We start from the raw sequence: 13335 nt of genomic DNA on the forward strand, positions 1-13335 counted from the left end.
TAAGCACTGGTTGAAGTACATGCTATGGTTTGTGTTGTAACTAAGGTCTATGAAATAATGAAAATAAAGGGCTGAAATTTTGAGAATGTAATGAATGAAACAATGTTGTTTGGATCTAGGTCTCGTCTTCGCTGAGAAACATTCAATTATGCGAAACCTAAATTCAGTTGTTTTCCCTTTCTTCAGTTTCAGTTTGAGATTCAGATACAATTTCAATTGCAAATAGCAAAAAAGAGAAACATGTATTTTGTTGTTGTTATGACGGGTATTAAACTAAAGTGCGCTGCAATCTGCATCCTCAGTCTGTGTCTCCATTGCCGATTATTGTCGGTCGGGTCGGGTCGGGTCGGAATTTGTGGTTGTGGTCTTCCAAGTCTGCCAAGTCGGTGAGTCTGTCAACATTTTGCTAAAGAAAACTGCAGGCGGCATATGCACTTCAGATATGAAATGCCTTTTTCCTCCGATTCTTGAGTGTAATTAATTAATTTCGCGCTCGTTTTGGTCCGCTGCTGCATTATGAACGCAGAGCCATCGTTTTGGGGCCGAGCCGGTTCCATTGTTGTTGTTGTTGTTATGGTTGTTGTTGTTATTGTTATAAAACATACAAAATTATGTGCACATTTGCATAACATTCGCTGGGGCAACGGCTGAAGCTCAGTAATCGTTCTACTTTGGTCGCGTAAACGCGTCTCCGCCGCACAGCATCCAACTAACTGGCCAACTAAGTGCCTGAAGCATCCATAAATCGGAAAAACTCAAAACATAGAGAAAGGACTTCGACTTTAATAAATCGAGATACGGTTAAACGGAAAAAACTTGCACAAAATGTCACACGGTGAACGCAAAGGACGCCTCAATGTGGTCAAATTTCTAGAATTGGTAAAAAGCATAGCCACAAAATTTACTAGATTAACCTTTTTCCACTATGTTTACATATTTTCTTATAGTTAATAGTCATGCTTAACAGTATATTCGGTATATAGTAAATATATTAATACATTACATTTTAATTAAAAAAAAAAAATTAAAGGTGCATTTATTAAAGCTTTAGTACACATGAAAAGATTCTTTTTTAAGCTTTTTAAATTTGATGGCATAATAATTTTTTAATTTCTAGGCGCCTATTTTTGTTTGTATTTTTTATAAATTCGTGATGTTCAATGATTTTAATTTCAAGAACCTATTACTTTTAATTCTATTTTATTTTTAAAATCATTTTCCTTCGTTTTCGCTTTCATCTTTCATTTCATTTTGAGAATTTGTAAAGACTCCATCACATTTCATTAATTTAAGTACAATTGCGAAAGTCAAAATTACAGTTTTTAATTCGATTTAAATAAATAAATAGTAAATGTAAATAAATTTTCTTAATGGAAAAATACTATTCGCAATTTTACAACGTTTTGTTTTATAGGCTTATTCGCCTACTTTTCAATATGATGAAATAAGTTAAAAATTGTAAACATAGTGGAAACTGTTGTTCGCATAAAATAGGTATTAAATATTAGATTGAATTGAATTTATTTTTTTTGATCAACTGAAATATTCTTCGTAACTTGATTTCATCGCTAATGGATTGGCGTTCTCAGGCATTCTCCGTTGCCTGTTTGGTGCTGCATTTCTACAGTTTCAACGACCGCGACATAATGACCTCATTTTTGGCCACGGGCACATTCACCGGATACATTATTGTGGTAATTGGCGTCTTTGCAGGTGAGTGCACAAGCTTCTACCGTTATTCGAAGTGATGAACACACTCAATCTCAAATATTTTCCAATCAAAACAGGCGTATTGATGCGAGCACCGATCCACAAGCGCATCGATATATTTTTTAGCGTGCTGGGCTGCGCTTTGTTTGTGGCCAGCGGCGTCTTCATTATCGAGGCTTGGGAGTTCTCCTTTCGGACGCGCACACGTGACTTGGCGCTGATCAAGGCATCGCTGTCGATAGTGAACGGCGTGTTGTTTGGCTTCGACGCCATATTCACATTTCGGGACAAGTGAGACAACAACAACAATAAGAAAAGTAGAGAAAACAAAAAAAGGAGCGATTAAAACCCAAATGCATTTAACGTGAATCCATTGTACACATTCATTTCATCGTCAAATGATGTTTTACATGATGTACTTTCAAAACAAAAAGAAAATAACGCGTTTATTTTGCGCAAAATTCTTACTAACATTCATACATAAATTTTTTTGTTATACTTTTTTTTTTTGCCATAAATTATATGTTTACATTTAGTGTGCCATAATAATAACTTCTTTTTTTTTGTGTGTGTGTCAATAAAAAAAATATATATATATTCCTGATACATGCATCGAAAGTATTTATAATTGGACTGAGCCCCGCCCTCACACACACACAGACAACAAACAACAGACAAAGACACATACACACACACACACACACGCATACACACACGCATCCATCAATTAGCTGCTGACATGGAAAATAATGGAAATACTAGCTTTGAACGCCTTTGGTTTGCATTGTTATAGTAGTTAGATTTAATTTTATTGTGTTGTTGTTATGATTTTCATTTTTGATAGACGTGAGAATGGTATCCAACGCCGTCATCTTCAAACGATTCCTTTTTCTTTTGTTTTTTAAGTTTTAAGTTCTTTTTGTTTTTTTTTTTTATTTTGCATCTTTGGATGTTCTTGTTGCTGATGTTGGTGTTCTTTTTGTTGTTGTTGTTGATGCTGGATGTTTGATGATGGTGCGCATCACTTAGGCAGAGTTGTGGATGTTAAGTCGGAAAATGTCATGAGCTACGAAATAGGTTCCAGCATTGGTTTTCAGCACAAACACCTGGGAGAAAGCGTGTGGAGGATCATCGTCGCACTGCAAATGATTTTGAAAATAAATATTCATTAATATATGTGTACTGGATGAAATAAACAAATATATAGTTAATTGTGTGCTGTTGTTGTGCCAGTTTTGTTCAGTTGCAGTTGGAATTAATTGAAGTGTGAGAAAGGAAATCAAATTCAAATAACATAAGAGAACATATTGCAATGCTATTAAACCCTTTTTAAGACATATAAAAAATCAGCGTTGGGCACGAAATAATGCCAATAAAAAACTATAGAATCATCTCATAAATTTATGAGCAGTGAGCAGATTTGCTGACAAAATGATTTCCAGTAAAAATAACATTAAACTACTAAGTGGCCTTTTTCGCTATAAATTATGTGGTAAAGCGACCACGATCAGCTTAAAAAGAAAAAATCGAGAATAAACTTTAACGTGCCCATCGCTGATATAAATAAATAATTGTTAGTGAATCATGTTGGTTTCTAATAATCTGGGCAACTTTTTATGTTCAGCCATCAGATGAAGAGCCCGGCTAAGAATTTTGTTTATATTTAGGCAGATGAGAAGCAATGTTGAATTATCAAACGAGAAAAAGAAAGCAAAAAGACAAGCCAAAAAGAAAATATGTATTTTGCAGAGGCATTTTAAATTCGCTTACTGCAATGGCAACCAACATGCGAAGACAAGAAGTTGAGTGGCAAATACGATGATCACGTTCAGACGAAGTCGTAGCCGAAAATCGAAGTCACAGAGAAAGCAATGTTATCGACAATCGAGATCGTTTAAATGTATGTACATATGTAACTAATCTATGTATGTGCTATGTACATAGTTAAGTAAGTTTTGTTGTTGTTGTTGTTAGCATGGTTCCATAGAACAAATATACAATAATTATTAAATTCATTTAGTAAGTCCATGTTGTGGATGCATTATTTGGATTTTGTTTTTAGGGTTCTTGCTTGGGTTACAAAAATGCTGTGTTTACTTTGCCTGTGGCCAGGATCGCTGTCGCTGCTGTGGATGCTGCTGCGATGGCTGCGCTGCTTACAACTGCCGGATGGATGCTTTGGGGGCTACACATCGTGCAGGGCAAGCCTAAAGATATCGTGTTGCACAAAGAAGCTAACGCCCACGGGCTTGAGCACAAAGGTCTGAATATACGCATGCGGTTGATCCTCATCCGTCTGCATCACAATATACATAGATATATACATGATATACATACGTATGCTTACTTATGAATACATAACACTTCGCCTGATAAGTCACCTGGTATGGCTTAATATCTAGTTATCTATTTAATGATTGCTTTGTCACAATTCAACCATTAGTTTGCACATTTTAAATTGATATCTGTGGCGCAGTGCGTAACAAAAAGAAATTTTGGATATTGATTAAACATTTTTTTGAGTATTGAAAATACTTTTTAGTAACTTAACGAAGTGCACAATCTTATAGAGCAAACTTATGAGATCTTTTCTTAAGAAAAAGTTGAATGACCTAGTTAATATAGTAAAGACATAAATAGATTGTGTTGATCGACCCCTGAGAAATTTTTTACACGTGGCCAGCTCGACTATTACAAATTATCTGAATACCTTTGGAGATTTGGATCATTACCATTGAAACTAAGGATTGAGATTTTACTTAAAACGACGAAGAAATTGCCGAAAATAAAAAGAAGGGTAAAATAGATCTTGTTATAATAAAGTAAGTGTGCTTTGGCCTAGAATTGTCCTAAAATAATAATAAGGGTAAGTAATAATGTTAAAATATATTTGAAAACTGCAATTGGTTTGTGTTCTCTATAAGCACTGGTTCAAATATAAGTTATGGTTTGAGATTTCGCGTAATTGAGCAAAGAAAACTAGTTTTTGAGTTAAAAAGTTAATCCCTTTATAACAAACAAGCTCAATTTTGAGAAAAGCCCTTTTAATGTGGATGAAATACACACTACAACTTATGTCCTTTCCATTACCGTTTGAATTGTGAGTCGATAGTTCAATCAGTGACTTTCTATCCAAATCCTAACTTAAATCAGCAGCCTCCTCCAGCTCAATTAGTGAATAAAGACATGGAATTTTATCTACCTATTCATTTCTATCAAAAACAAAAAATTAGCTTCGACCGGGGACTTGTCAGGCGATGTATTATGCTTAACGAAATATAGGTAGCCCAAATAATAATTATAATAATAAAGGAAATGCAGCACAAATCATATCAGAAAGATATTTATGAATATGAATCTCACCTGAAGACGTCCCAAGACATTGATCAGCACGCCGCCATCGAATGTGGGTTGCGAGTCGACTGTGGTTATAACTCGAGTGATCTTTTGAAAACTAAGACTCTGTAAAACAAAAATATATATTTTAAAAATATTTTTATTTCGGTAATTTGCGTAATTCACTAACCTGCACTTTCTCAAGTATTTTTGGCGCTCCCTGTATTTGATGTCCCTCGAAGGTCATGAAGGAGTCTGTTGCCTGTGTGAAGAAGAAAAAATAGAGAAAATAAAATCGAACCATTCAATACGCAATATAAATACGCATAAAAAACATAAGAGCCCAAATACATGCACATATATATATGTATATATATTTGCTGATACATATGTATCTGTATAGGTGTGCGTGTGTTTGTCAATGTCGATGTGTGTGTGTGTGTGTGTGTGTCATACTTTTGTTGTATGGGAATTTTCGAGAAGAGCATGCATAATGGAGAGTGACTTATTTGAAGCTCACAAAACCATTTTATACCTGCTGAACTGAACATTTCTCGTTTCACTCCACACGAAATAATTTTCGCGCTCTTTTTGTCGCTCATCCCCCTCCCCATCGCGTTCTTCACTGCACAGGCACAATACAAAAATTATGTTGCAGGCAAAATTTTTGTCAAGGGCGCGACGCGCGTCACCTGCAGCAGCAGCAGCGGCAACAGTGAACAACTCTCTCTACTAGCATAGTATGTGTGGGCATGTGGGTTAATACTGTGTTTATACATGGTAGGTTAAACTCACAAATTAAGGATGACGATGACGGAACACGCTCGAGAGAATTGTGGACAGATTCCATGGACGCTTTTTTACTTACGCTGTAGAAGTTAACCACGTTAGCGCGGTTCTCCGGATCGTCAAATATGGCATAATATTGCTGCACGAATCCTTTGCCAATGTCCTCGTATTGTGGATTAAGTGCCATGTTTCTTAATTTTTTAAACAAAATAAATGGTATAAGCTAACAACTTTATATACTTAGTTTTTTTTTAACAAGACTTCAAAATCTTGCCAGTGCACGACTGAAAACGCAAAAGACAACGAGAAGTGTGACCGCAAAATCGCAAATGGCAAACGATTGCTTCGTTGCAGGCGATGCAAATGTGACTCTTATCGATTAGTCGATAGTTGCAAATTCAAATAAATATTTGTACGTTTTATTTGAATTTTTCTGAAGATTGTTAATTCATTATGCTAGAATTCAACATCGAATACATGTGGAGTTTAGTCTTAATAATGTGATAGTTTGCATTTGACTTTTATTCACATTCTTGCTGTATTTTGTAATGTTATTTGTTGGTCACACTGGCGCAACATTCCAACGGTTGTGCGTTTCGTGCGCAAAGCGATTAAAGTGTTTTTCTTTGTATTCTTCAATAAATAATGTTAACTTTGGCAAATATTTCCGAATTATGTCGCATATGCCTGCGACACTTGCGACAACAACAGCAGCAACATGCTGCAACAGGTGGCAGCCCGTCGACGTTGCAACGCAATCGATCCAGTTACAATTCCAGGGCGCTGCCCCATTTGGCCAAGATGTTGAATCAGTTCTTTGGCATTGACGTGTTGCAGCAATCGGACAACTTGCCGCAAAACATTTGCACATTGTGCTACAATGCCGTCGAATACTTCGAACAGCTGTGCAACGTTGCGACGCAAACCAACGAGACATTAAAGCGTCTAACACTTGCCCAGGAGGAAGATGAACAGAAGAAGACGACAACGCCAGTGTCATTGGTGGACACTCATTTGGTTGGTACACATATTTAGTCAGAGTTGTGTCGGATTGTTTTTTAGGGCTGCGCCAGCATTTTTGCAGTTGCCGCACGTAAAAGATGAGCCCATAGACGATGATGCAGCTCTCGAGCAGCCACAAGATGCGACAGATGAAGACGCAGCTTCAGCAGCGGACGCTGACGCGACAGCTGATGCTGAAGGTGAAGCAGACGCTGAGACAGAGGGCAGAGACGAAGAGGCGACGGCCAGCAAACGCAAGCTGCTCGCGTGCCAACAATGTGGCAAACAGGTCTATAAGCTCCCCTACTTGGAGGCGCACATACGCAGCGTCCACGAGGGACATCCGAAACCCTTCCTGTGTGCCAATTGCGACAAGGCCTTCACACGCTACGAGCAACTGCGTTCGCATATGCGTAACGTACATCCGGCTGCCGTGGCAGCTACAAATGAGGCAAACGATGAGCTGGAGCTGATCTGTGAGCAATGCAATCGCAAATATAGTACAAAGAATGCGCTGGGGGAGCATCTGAAGCGACATGCGCAGGAGAAGCCGCACATCTGTGAGCATTGTGGCGTGGCGAAGGTCACTCGCACCGAGCTCCTCACGCACCTGCGCATCCACAATCCCGACTGGGAGAAGTTCAAGTGCAAGCAATGTCCGCAGCTCTTTCGCCACAAGAGCGCCATCAGTCGTCATGTGCGCGTGGTGCACGAGGGGCAGCGGCGCTTCCAGTGTGGACATTGTCAGAAGCGATTTGGCACGCATGCCTCGCAGGTGCGGCACGAACGCTTGCACATTGCCTCCTTCTAGTTGAGGTGCAATTCCAATTCAATATTCCACAAAGAAAAAAGACAATTAGCATTTAAGAGAAATTACACTTTTACTTTAAGAGAGCATTACAGAAATGCCTTATTGATTCATTGTTTATCATTTTTGTTTTTATATTTCTTTCAACATTCCCATCATTGTTCTTTGCTTTACGGCACAAGTTTATGTAGCAACAATGAAATCTAGATTTAAACATTTTGTACTGTTGAAGCAGAGCATAAAATTCTCTGTTAATTAATTATGTTTATTGTTTCGTTTCTGCAAGTCGGGAAAAGTAAAAAACCCGATCATGACAACATTCCCATTATTGTTTCTAAGATATTTGTTTGCTTCCAGCAAAAGTTTATGTTATGCTTTAAACATGCTACTTGTATGTAAAACATAAACTTGAAAACATCGTAGTACAAACCCTTTTGTCAAAATGATCGTTGATTAGATCGGATTTTATAAAACATTCGATTTTAAAGAATTTGAAAACTGTGCTTGAATTTAAGAAGACACTCTAAACTCAAAAATGATCAGAGATAGCTAAGTCTTTTAGGTGGTGCACCATAATATTCATCTCGTAACCCATAAAGTAAGAAATAAGATAGACCCTGGAGAGCATAGCTGCTTTAATCATTGAAAAACACAGAACTTCATATAAGTTGACAATTCCTGCTGTAAATGAAGCCAGCTTGACCTGTTCAAATATGCTTTGATTCGTGTCTTTGCTAAGCACTGATTGAAATGTATGCTAAGGTTTATGCCTTCACCCCAAAATAGTAAAGACTTAAAATTTTAAGAAACCTTTTCTTATTGCAAGGTTAAATGTGTTCGAAATTCCAGTCCCAAGCAAGAATTTACTGGGGATTATGCAGATTTTTTGGCATTTGTGACATACTAATACATTTGTTAGACCCAAGTACATGTAAAAACCTTTGTAAAAAGCCTCGAGTGCGACATGCTAGAAGACAATGCGTGCCGGGCCAGCACCGAACGGTCCGTTGGCACGTGAAGTGAATTCTTTATTCAGCCAGCTTTTCATACAACTAACCCACTTCTCTAGGTTGGTGCTCAACTGTGTGTGAATCTCAATAAGCTGATTTAACTCGCGTTGTGTGTCGCGGACACGTTGCAACTCATTGGCATCGAAGGCATCGCAGATGCGACGCACAAGATCGGGTCGAATATTGATTACGGCCAGACTGCAGCAACTGAAGCCGGACATTAGACCGCTGGCCAGCAGTGCCGTGGAGCCGAGCAGAATGACACGTCCGAGGCGCAGGCAACGCTGGCCCATCTCCAGATCGCCGCTGGAATAGTGCAAGCCCATAAAGTTGGGTATAGCACGCTCGGCCTTGGCACAGAACTCTACCATGTCCACTACCAGATGAAGATTAGAATCAATTCAAGTTGATTGGAAGCTGGGTAAGCACTTACGATTGACGCCCGTCATGGCGGGCAGATGGTAGTAGAGAAAGGGACGAGTACGACAGCGACTAGCCACATGCTTGCAGTAGCCCACCAGCTGGTCCACGGTGCGTGGCCTATAGAAGAGATCCGGTAGCACGATGACGCCACTCACATGCAGCTCCTCGGCATGCGAGGCGAGAGATAGAACATCGGGCAAGGGAGCGCCGCCCAACTGGATGAGTACAAGCAAGTTGTGCCGCAGGGCTGCACGATGCCAGTACTCAGCGTTAGCTTTGCGCTCGCGCACCCGCATCATGGGACCCTCACCGACGACACCGTTGACCACGACGCCGGCAATCGTTTGGTTCTTCAGCCACTCCGCGTAACGGTTGATGGGTCGCACGTCCAGGCTGCGACGACTGCTGAACGTATGTATATAGTGTTAATGCTTTGCAATCTAGCTACTCACTCGTCATCCTTGAAGCAGCTGAAGACGGGAGCTAACAATCCTTTGAAGCGACATGTGAGGAGTTGAGCGTCTTTGGCGAACGGTCTTGGGGATGCGCGCTCGCCGGGATCGCTTGCGTGATCACTTGTTCTACTGCTTTTCACATCTGTGGTATCAAAAGTTGCAATTCAGTTGTGGACATATTTTTGGGATGCATTGCTTACCATCAGCGGTGGATTCTTGTAGAAAGGGTGTTTTTGTTGATTCGTCACTTTTATCGGTATCTCTTCGAAACCCGGCCATGTGTTAACCTATATTACTTTAAATTTTGTTGAATTTTGTATTATAACTGCCTGCGAACAGTCGCAAAATTGAAAACTAAAGCAGTTACAGCTATACCTGGCAGAATTTAAATGTGGCGCCTTGTTTCCTATCGTCAGTCACACACACTTTCGCCGGTGTAAAAATCTCGTTATCGATGTGCGGCATTTTAATGGAAAATATCAAGAATAAACAACCCAGGTGAAATTCCACTGTGATTTTACTTTTCTAACGGACATCAGCAGTTCCTAACGAATCGGCGGGGGCTGATGTATTTTTGATAGGCAGCCACATCTGTAAGGTGTGACCAGCAGAAAATTAGGAAGTGCGTAACAGATTGTTATCGATAAATGACATTTGCTAGCAGAATAGCAATAACAACAAACAACACCGGCGAAAACGTAAAGCTATTTTTGTTTTATATTCATTTTGCTCAAACATTTCAAACGTTTTAAAAAATCATGCGCATTTTAACAAGATCAATAAAAGTGCAACTTCTGCAGCTCAATAGCTTGCTGGTCGGCGAGGTGCGCTGCCGGCAATTAGCCAATTTGGCAATCATTGCGAATCCTAAACAACAACAAATGCAACTTCAAGTACAACGCAAAGAATTCTGTCATTGCAGCAGCAGCAATATGGTGAAATATTTGAACCAAAGCGAGGCCATAAATGTGGACGTGGATCTCTTCAACGAGTACAAATTCAGTGTGGATCAGCTGATGGAGCTAGCCGGTCTCAGCTGTGCGCATGCAATCTCTAAGTGCTTTCCAGCTGATCGCTTTGGCCGCGTCCTCGTGTGTTGTGGACCCGGTAACAATGGAGGTGATGGCCTCGTCTGTGCTCGTCATTTGGCGCTCATGGGCTACAAACCAGTCATTTACTATCCCAAGCCTACGCCAAAGCAGCTCTATGAGAATCTGGCCTATCAGTGCCAGCGCATGGACATCTGCAGTATTGCGGAATGTCCCAGCTTAGAGACAGCTGGAGACAGTTACGATTTAATTGTGGATGCCCTCTTTGGGTTTAGTTTTAAGCCACCCGTGCGACCGGACTTTGTGCCCGTTGTGGAGTTGCTGCAGCAGACCAAATTACCCATAGCCAGGTAATAATATGACAGCATAGGCCGATTCATTTTAAACGTCATGTCCTTGCAGCATCGACATTCCCAGTGGCTGGGATGTGGAGCAGGGCAAGCTCAACGATTGTGATCTAGAGCCAACGCTACTCATCTCGCTGACGGCACCGAAACTCTGCGCCAAACACTTTAAAGGCAAACATTATTTGGGAGGTCGCTTTGTGCCGCCATCGCTTCAGCAAAAGTACGAACTTAATCTACCCGATTATCCTGGCAATGAGCTCTGCGTCAAGCTGTGATTAACGATCCAAAATCGATAGCTTTTCTTTTTTAAATAAAATTCCTCCTATCAATTATATTCTTATAAGATAATGATTTAAAACGTTTGTCTTCCAAATTTAAGGTTCATTTTAAGCAGGGCGTGTATATAGTGATTTTTGTTTGTTAATAAAAAAGGTAAAAGTTCTACAAAATGTGTTTTTAAACTGTTTGATTATATTGTACACATTCAAGTGTATAACGTTATATTACAAAAAAAAGAAGGAATTTATAATAGATTTACTTGACTTATTTATACAAACGATTGTAGTTCTTGCGTCTGCGATCCTCCTCGAAGTTATTGTTACGTGCCCACTCCTTGAGATTGCCCTTGGAGCGCAGCATCGCCGATTTGGAGTCCACGTCTCGCATCACAAACGGCGAGAAGCCGGCAATGTAATCATCATCGAGGGCATTTGTCTTCGTTTTGGCCACACGCGATGGCATCTGTCGTGGCATTGGCTGATCTTCGGACAGAATGGGATTGCGCGAATGCTTGCCACCCTGGAAGCGTGGCAAACTCTGATTCTTGTATTTGTTTGTCAGCGGACGTCGTGTATTAATGTGTATCACTTGTTTGCCATTCTCATCCAGACTGACGGCGACACGCTTTAGCGTCTTGTTGCCACAGTTAGGACAGAAGACTTTTGTCATAATGCTGGTGGTCTTGAAGCAAGCATAGCAGCGCAAAATATATGTGCGCAACTGTTTGATGATGCGGCCATTGAGCGCGGCCAGCTGCAGATTCAGTTGCTTGAGCACATTCTGCAGAGCATAATCGGTGGTCATGCAAGCCACCGGCGGAATGATGTCTGTTTCCACCTTTCCCTCGAGCGCCTTTTTGGCCTTCTTGATGTTCGAGTGTGTGATCCAGCCATCGTCGCCCACTTCTTCATCTTCTTGGGGCTTTAAATTGCTATTGTTCTGTTCGTCATCCTCTAAGGCAGCATCATCATTATCATCGTCATCGTCTTCGTTTGTGGGCTGTGCCACTAAGATGTCAGCATTGGCCAGCTCCTCATCTGCCGATGGAGCACATTTCAGTTTCTCAAAGAGCTTGTCGAGCTCCTCTTGTGTGAGATCCTCTTCCTCCTCATCCTCCTCTTCAGTGGCCGCAGCTACTGTTGTTGGTTTGTCGGCCACCTGTTCGCCCTTCAACTGCGACTCAATAGCTTCCTTAACGGCATCTGTCTGTGACTCAGACTCTGCCTCTTCCTCCTCCTCTTCATCGTCTTCATCCTCTTCCTCGTCATCGTCATCCTCGTTGCCCTCAGGCATATACCAGCCAACCAAGCGTTTGTTGTTCGCATCTTGCATCTCCTCGGGCTTGTCCTTTGAGGCAATCACCTGTGACACCACGGGCTCCTTGCGTAGATGTTCAGTGCCCAGTAGATCCGTCTCCAATTCGTATGTGAGGGCAATTACTTTCAAATCAATGCCTGACAAGCTTGCATAGTCGCCCGTCTTCTTGGCAAACTCCACGCAATGTTTGATGCTCTCTGCACGAGGCTCACGCACCTGGAGATCAAAGGGAAGCACGCAGAGGCGGCGAATCTGTCGCTTATTACGCACCTCAGCAACCACATCGGGAACGGTGAGAACATTTTCGGCGTATTCCTAGAAGAAGCACATATTATTGGATAATTCAATTCTGCTGCGAGGCACTTACGTTAAGAGGTACAGCATTGATGAACGCAGTTGTATCTGCCACAATATACTTGATTTTCGAATTATTCGTACTCATTATGTTTATTTAATATACACATCAACGAATGAAAACAAAAACCTTATAGTTTTGCACGTGTTGCCCGCAACAGTTATCGAAATGCACTCTTCGATAGTTAATATATCGATTTGAGGAATACAAACCCAAAAAATAGTATTAATTAAATACACAAAATGATTCGTTAGCATTCAATTTATTTGTGATGAGCTCATTAATAATTTTACCAGTTACCTATAGCTAATTCGATTTTAATAGCAATTTACATAAGTTATGAGCAATTTTCTAGAACCTCAGCTCGTTATACACTTGAATACATATTATTTCTCTGAAGGTGCGTCTAAAGTCTTGCTTACAAATGTCTAACGTTATAAATAGTTTTTCAAGAT

The 13335-nt window shown here is 40.4% G+C and overlaps 6 protein-coding genes across 10 annotated transcripts; 3 read left to right on the plus strand and 3 right to left on the minus strand.

Annotated features, from left to right (window-relative positions):
* Positions 1-124: 124 nt before the first annotated feature.
* Positions 125-2314, plus strand: LOC132795051 (uncharacterized). Its single transcript, XM_060805463.1, has 3 exons — positions 125-879; positions 1590-1713; positions 1788-2314. The coding sequence occupies exons 1-3, from the start codon at positions 826-828 to the stop codon at positions 2003-2005; spliced, it is 396 nt and encodes a 131-aa protein (XP_060661446.1). The 5' UTR covers positions 125-825; the 3' UTR covers positions 2006-2314.
* Positions 2315-2596: 282 nt separating this feature from the next.
* On the minus strand, positions 2597-6161 carry LOC132795052 (probable nuclear transport factor 2). 2 transcript variants are annotated; one of them, XM_060805465.1, is made up of 5 exons: positions 5915-6161; positions 5237-5308; positions 5074-5172; positions 3808-4006; positions 2597-2849 (listed from the first exon to the last, which is right to left on the minus strand). In XM_060805465.1, exons 1-4 carry the CDS (start codon positions 6020-6022, stop codon positions 3896-3898), a joined length of 390 nt encoding a protein of 129 aa, XP_060661448.1. In that variant the 5' UTR covers positions 6023-6161; the 3' UTR covers positions 2597-2849; positions 3808-3895. The 2 variants fall into 2 exon arrangements, with proteins under 2 accessions (XP_060661448.1, XP_060661447.1); XM_060805464.1 differs by lacking the exon at positions 3808-4006 and having other exon boundaries at positions 5915-6152.
* A 228-nt stretch (positions 6162-6389) lies between these two features.
* Positions 6390-7904, plus strand: LOC132795054 (zinc finger protein 26). The gene is made up of 2 exons (XM_060805467.1): positions 6390-6852; positions 6920-7904. The coding sequence occupies exons 1-2, from the start codon at positions 6481-6483 to the stop codon at positions 7646-7648; spliced, it is 1101 nt and encodes a 366-aa protein (XP_060661450.1). The 5' UTR covers positions 6390-6480; the 3' UTR covers positions 7649-7904.
* Positions 7905-8318: 414 nt separating this feature from the next.
* LOC132795055 (N-acetylneuraminate lyase B-like) lies at positions 8319-9904 on the minus strand. 3 transcript variants are annotated; one of them, XM_060805470.1, is made up of 4 exons: positions 9734-9904; positions 9531-9675; positions 9089-9471; positions 8319-9031 (listed from the first exon to the last, which is right to left on the minus strand). In XM_060805470.1, the coding sequence occupies exons 1-4, from the start codon at positions 9810-9812 to the stop codon at positions 8613-8615; spliced, it is 1026 nt and encodes a 341-aa protein (XP_060661453.1). In that variant the 5' UTR covers positions 9813-9904; the 3' UTR covers positions 8319-8612. The 3 variants fall into 3 exon arrangements, with proteins under 3 accessions (XP_060661453.1, XP_060661451.1, XP_060661452.1); XM_060805468.1 differs by having other exon boundaries at positions 8321-9031; positions 9089-9483; XM_060805469.1 differs by having other exon boundaries at positions 8329-9031; positions 9089-9480; positions 9734-9902.
* Positions 9905-10092: 188 nt separating this feature from the next.
* LOC132795057 (NAD(P)H-hydrate epimerase) lies at positions 10093-11320 on the plus strand. 2 transcript variants are annotated; one of them, XM_060805471.1, is made up of 3 exons: positions 10093-10231; positions 10334-10932; positions 10985-11320. In XM_060805471.1, the coding sequence occupies exons 1-3, from the start codon at positions 10181-10183 to the stop codon at positions 11202-11204; spliced, it is 870 nt and encodes a 289-aa protein (XP_060661454.1). In that variant the 5' UTR covers positions 10093-10180; the 3' UTR covers positions 11205-11320. The 2 variants fall into 2 exon arrangements, with proteins under 2 accessions (XP_060661454.1, XP_060661455.1); XM_060805472.1 differs by having other exon boundaries at positions 10136-10231; positions 10456-10932.
* A 64-nt stretch (positions 11321-11384) lies between these two features.
* LOC132795053 (RNA-binding protein NOB1) lies at positions 11385-13048 on the minus strand. The gene is made up of 2 exons (XM_060805466.1): positions 12893-13048; positions 11385-12840 (listed from the first exon to the last, which is right to left on the minus strand). The coding sequence occupies exons 1-2, from the start codon at positions 12965-12967 to the stop codon at positions 11473-11475; spliced, it is 1443 nt and encodes a 480-aa protein (XP_060661449.1). The 5' UTR covers positions 12968-13048; the 3' UTR covers positions 11385-11472.
* Positions 13049-13335: the final 287 nt, after the last annotated feature.

This window comes from Drosophila nasuta, chromosome X (assembly GCF_023558535.2).
Source record: "Drosophila nasuta strain 15112-1781.00 chromosome X, ASM2355853v1, whole genome shotgun sequence".
NCBI lineage: Eukaryota > Metazoa > Arthropoda > Insecta > Diptera > Drosophilidae > Drosophila > Drosophila nasuta.

Bases quoted from the DNA above. Each gene is read 5' to 3' on its own strand.
- LOC132795051 (XM_060805463.1), top strand. From the start codon at position 826: ATGTCACACGGTGAACGCAAAGGACGCCTCAATGTGGTCAAATTTCTA. The intron at 880-1,589 runs GTAAAAAGCATA...TGGCGTTCTCAG, and splicing joins TGGTCAAATTTCTAGAATTG to GCATTCTCCGTTGCCTGTTT. The intron at 1,714-1,787 runs GTGAGTGCACAA...CAATCAAAACAG, and splicing joins GGTAATTGGCGTCTTTGCAG to GCGTATTGATGCGAGCACCG.
- LOC132795053 (XM_060805466.1), bottom strand. From the start codon at position 12,967: ATGAGTACGAATAATTCGAAAATCAAGTATATTGTGGCAGATACAACT. The intron at 12,841-12,892 runs GTAAGTGCCTCG...TGCTTCTTCTAG, and splicing joins TCAATGCTGTACCTCTTAAC to GAATACGCCGAAAATGTTCT.
- LOC132795055 (XM_060805468.1), bottom strand. From the start codon at position 9,812: ATGGCCGGGTTTCGAAGAGATACCGATAAAAGTGACGAATCAACAAAA. The intron at 9,484-9,530 runs GTGAGTAGCTAG...ACATACGTTCAG, and splicing joins AGCTGCTTCAAGGATGACGA to CAGTCGTCGCAGCCTGGACG. The intron at 9,032-9,088 runs GTAAGTGCTTAC...TTCATCTGGTAG, and splicing joins CGCCATGACGGGCGTCAATC to TGGACATGGTAGAGTTCTGT.
- LOC132795057 (XM_060805471.1), top strand. From the start codon at position 10,181: ATGACATTTGCTAGCAGAATAGCAATAACAACAAACAACACCGGCGAA. The intron at 10,232-10,333 runs GTAAAGCTATTT...CAACTTCTGCAG, and splicing joins CAAACAACACCGGCGAAAAC to CTCAATAGCTTGCTGGTCGG. The intron at 10,933-10,984 runs GTAATAATATGA...ATGTCCTTGCAG, and splicing joins ACCAAATTACCCATAGCCAG to CATCGACATTCCCAGTGGCT.
- LOC132795052 (XM_060805464.1), bottom strand. From the start codon at position 6,022: ATGGCACTTAATCCACAATACGAGGACATTGGCAAAGGATTCGTGCAG. The intron at 5,309-5,914 runs GTAAGTAAAAAA...TTCTTCACACAG, and splicing joins ACGTGGTTAACTTCTACAGC to GCAACAGACTCCTTCATGAC. The intron at 5,173-5,236 runs GTTAGTGAATTA...TTTGTTTTACAG, and splicing joins AAATACTTGAGAAAGTGCAG to AGTCTTAGTTTTCAAAAGAT.
- LOC132795054 (XM_060805467.1), top strand. From the start codon at position 6,481: ATGTTAACTTTGGCAAATATTTCCGAATTATGTCGCATATGCCTGCGA. The intron at 6,853-6,919 runs GTTGGTACACAT...GCATTTTTGCAG, and splicing joins CATTGGTGGACACTCATTTG to TTGCCGCACGTAAAAGATGA.